A 2,699-nucleotide genomic window follows, 5' to 3' on the forward strand; every position below is an offset into this window, starting at 1 on the left:
GCCCGGCCGGGGGCGATTCACCCGCTCGTACCCTCCCTCGTTCCCCACTGCGCTCGCCGCTCTCCAGCCGCTCCGGTGCCGTCCGCGCTGCTTCTGTTCCCTGCTCCTTACGTGCTGAGCCGGGAAGCTACGCCCGGCGGACACCTCGCCGTAGCTCCAGTGGTTCGGGGACCTCTCGCTCAGAGAGACAAGTGCTAACTGCTTTTTCTTGTGCAAAACTGGCCTTGCTAATCTCTAAACCCGACATAGCTCTTCCCTACCTGGGTCTATTTCTTGAAACGTCTTTATTTCGGACTCACGGAAAGATCAGGCTACTGAAAAGGTTTTGGGTTTTTTTTCCCTTAATCTAAATAGTAGAATTTTTCTGCCTACAAACCTTGTATTTGGTCTTTTTCTGTAGGACGAGCGTTGTGAGTCTTTTTCTTCCATGTCTTAAGCTACATGTGCATATGCAAACATTTCTTCATGTTTTCTCAGCTTCCCAGAGGGCACAAAGCCATTCTTGTAAATCATTATGCAAAAAACAGAGTTCTGGAATGCATGGAGAATTGTCTATAATACACCTGGAGAGGATCCTAGATCCACCCAGTCCGTTATTCTGTCCAAAGGCAAAATGAACTCTGCTGCTGTGTTTCCTGATGGAAGTAAGCTCTACCTGCGCAATTTGATTTTTTCCTTCATCTTTCACTTGCACAAGAGAAAAAAAAAAAATTAATGCATTGGGGAAAAAAAAAAAAAGTGCTGTTTTCACCCACACTTTTTAGAGACTTGTTAAGATTTTTATTTTTATTTTTTATTTTAACTGGAATGCAATAATAAAAGTAGCTGAGAGAGGTGTGCCAGGTTCCCAAAACAGCTCTCAGGGATTATATTCAAACCGAACACCTTATATGTTGCTATTTAATGCACTGTTGTGCTGGAATGTCTCTTTTACTGAAATATTCTGCTTTTGGGTTGTTTGTTTTTCCCAAACCAGCTGCAGAAATCCACATCATGATGATACAAAACAAGTATATGGCATTGTCAGTGTTGGATCAGGATGTCGGGATGGAGCACACAAGCTTTGCTTTCCTGCCTGCTATTGCTGTCTTGGTTATTTTTTGTCTTCCTAGAAGTGATGCTTGTCTCTAATCTGTGCTCTGGCTTTTCTGTTTCTGTATAGATTTATATGTCAATGAGGAAATTTGGAAGCTAGAAATCTGTGTGTAAATGTTTGTTTTTACATGTAAAATTACTTCATAAGTAATTTCATTTTCTTCTCTGCTCTAGAATCCTTAGAACAGTAACAACTTCTAAAGAAGCCTTTATCGCAGCACCATTTGCATCTTCTTCCTGTTTGCCTTTATTTCTTCTTGTTGTGTACATTGGATTGTGAATTATAAACAACAAATAATTCCTAATCAGCAATGTATATTATTAGGATCTGTTCACTACGTAATCTAGCCTGCTGTTTTACCATTTTATTTCTGTAACTTATAAAAATGGAATTCAGGTTTTATTTTTATGAAAATAAAAAGTAAGTACATTAATATATGATTGCTGAATTTCTGCATTGGCTGTTACATATGAACTACAACCCTTTGTTTCAAGGGTAGTTAGACATTTTGTGGGCTGAAATGTGGACCTATCAGTTAGTGCTTAGAAAAATTCCATTACTGATTACTTGTTAAAATTAACATTTAAGAATTTCTAATGCATTGCTCACTGTAATTTTAAGCTTCTTGGGGAAAAAATGAAGGGTGCCACCACTTATCTGCTAGGAAGAGTTTGCCATGACAGCTCTCACTGCTCAAGGATGAGAGCTCTGGTCCTGTGTGGGAGATGACTGAAGTGTTTCCCTTCCCTCTTGACAGACTCTGCCTGCAAGAACCGTCCCCTCGACCTCGTCTTCATCGTAGACAGCTCCCGCAGTGTCCGACCTGAAGAGTTCGAGAAAGTGAAAATCTTCTTGTCAAAAATGATTGATACTCTGGATATTGGTGAAAGAACAACCCGTGTGGCAGTCATGAATTATGCCAGCACTGTCAAGGTAGAGTTCCCCCTCCGGACCTACTTTGATAAAGCATCAATGAAAGAGGCTATATCGCACATTGAGCCCTTGTCGGCTGGCACAATGACCGGCCTTGCCATCCAAACTGCCATGGATGAAGTCTTCACGGAGGAAATGGGCACCCGGCCAGCAACCTTCAATATCCCCAAGGTGGTCATTGTTGTGACAGATGGACGGCCACAAGACCAGGTTCAAGATGTGGCAGCAGGCGCCCGGACAGCTGGCATTGAGATCTATGCAGTTGGGGTAGACCGGGCAGACATGCAGTCTCTCAGGATAATGGCCAGTGAACCACTGGATGAACATGTCTTCTATGTGGAGACCTATGGTGTGATTGAAAAGCTGACATCCCAATTCAGAGAGACTTTCTGTGGTAAGGTGGTCAGTCCAAGAGTCAGTGTAATTTGGCTCCTTTCGGCTTCTACTGTGGTCCTACTCCCTAAGCAAGCAGTGTTCCTTTTTCAGAACGTATGACATCTAAATATTCCCTTTGCCTTGCATTGAACAAACAAGCCAACCCTTTTATTCAGTGGAGGCCAAGTAATGACCTTTAATTTTGAGTGGTGACCTTACCATGCAAGTAACAGACCTGATTTCAGTGGACCTTTTTTTTCCTAGCTGGTTTGATTTAGTGCAAGAGAAAGCACGT

General features: G+C 42.3%; 1 protein-coding gene across 1 annotated transcript; it reads left to right on the forward strand.

The window, feature by feature from the left end:
* Positions 1–1,853: 1,853 nt before the first annotated feature.
* Positions 1,854–2,423, forward strand: LOC104410907 (matrilin-3; the record flags this gene model as incomplete). Its single annotated transcript, XM_010021206.1, has 1 exon — positions 1,854–2,423. A coding segment is annotated over one exon (570 nt), but the record flags the coding sequence as incomplete, so codon positions are not given.
* Positions 2,424–2,699: the final 276 nt, after the last annotated feature.

This window comes from Nestor notabilis, unplaced genomic scaffold (assembly GCF_000696875.1).
Source record: "Nestor notabilis isolate BGI_N333 unplaced genomic scaffold, ASM69687v1 Scaffold34988, whole genome shotgun sequence".
NCBI lineage: Eukaryota > Metazoa > Chordata > Aves > Psittaciformes > Psittacidae > Nestor > Nestor notabilis.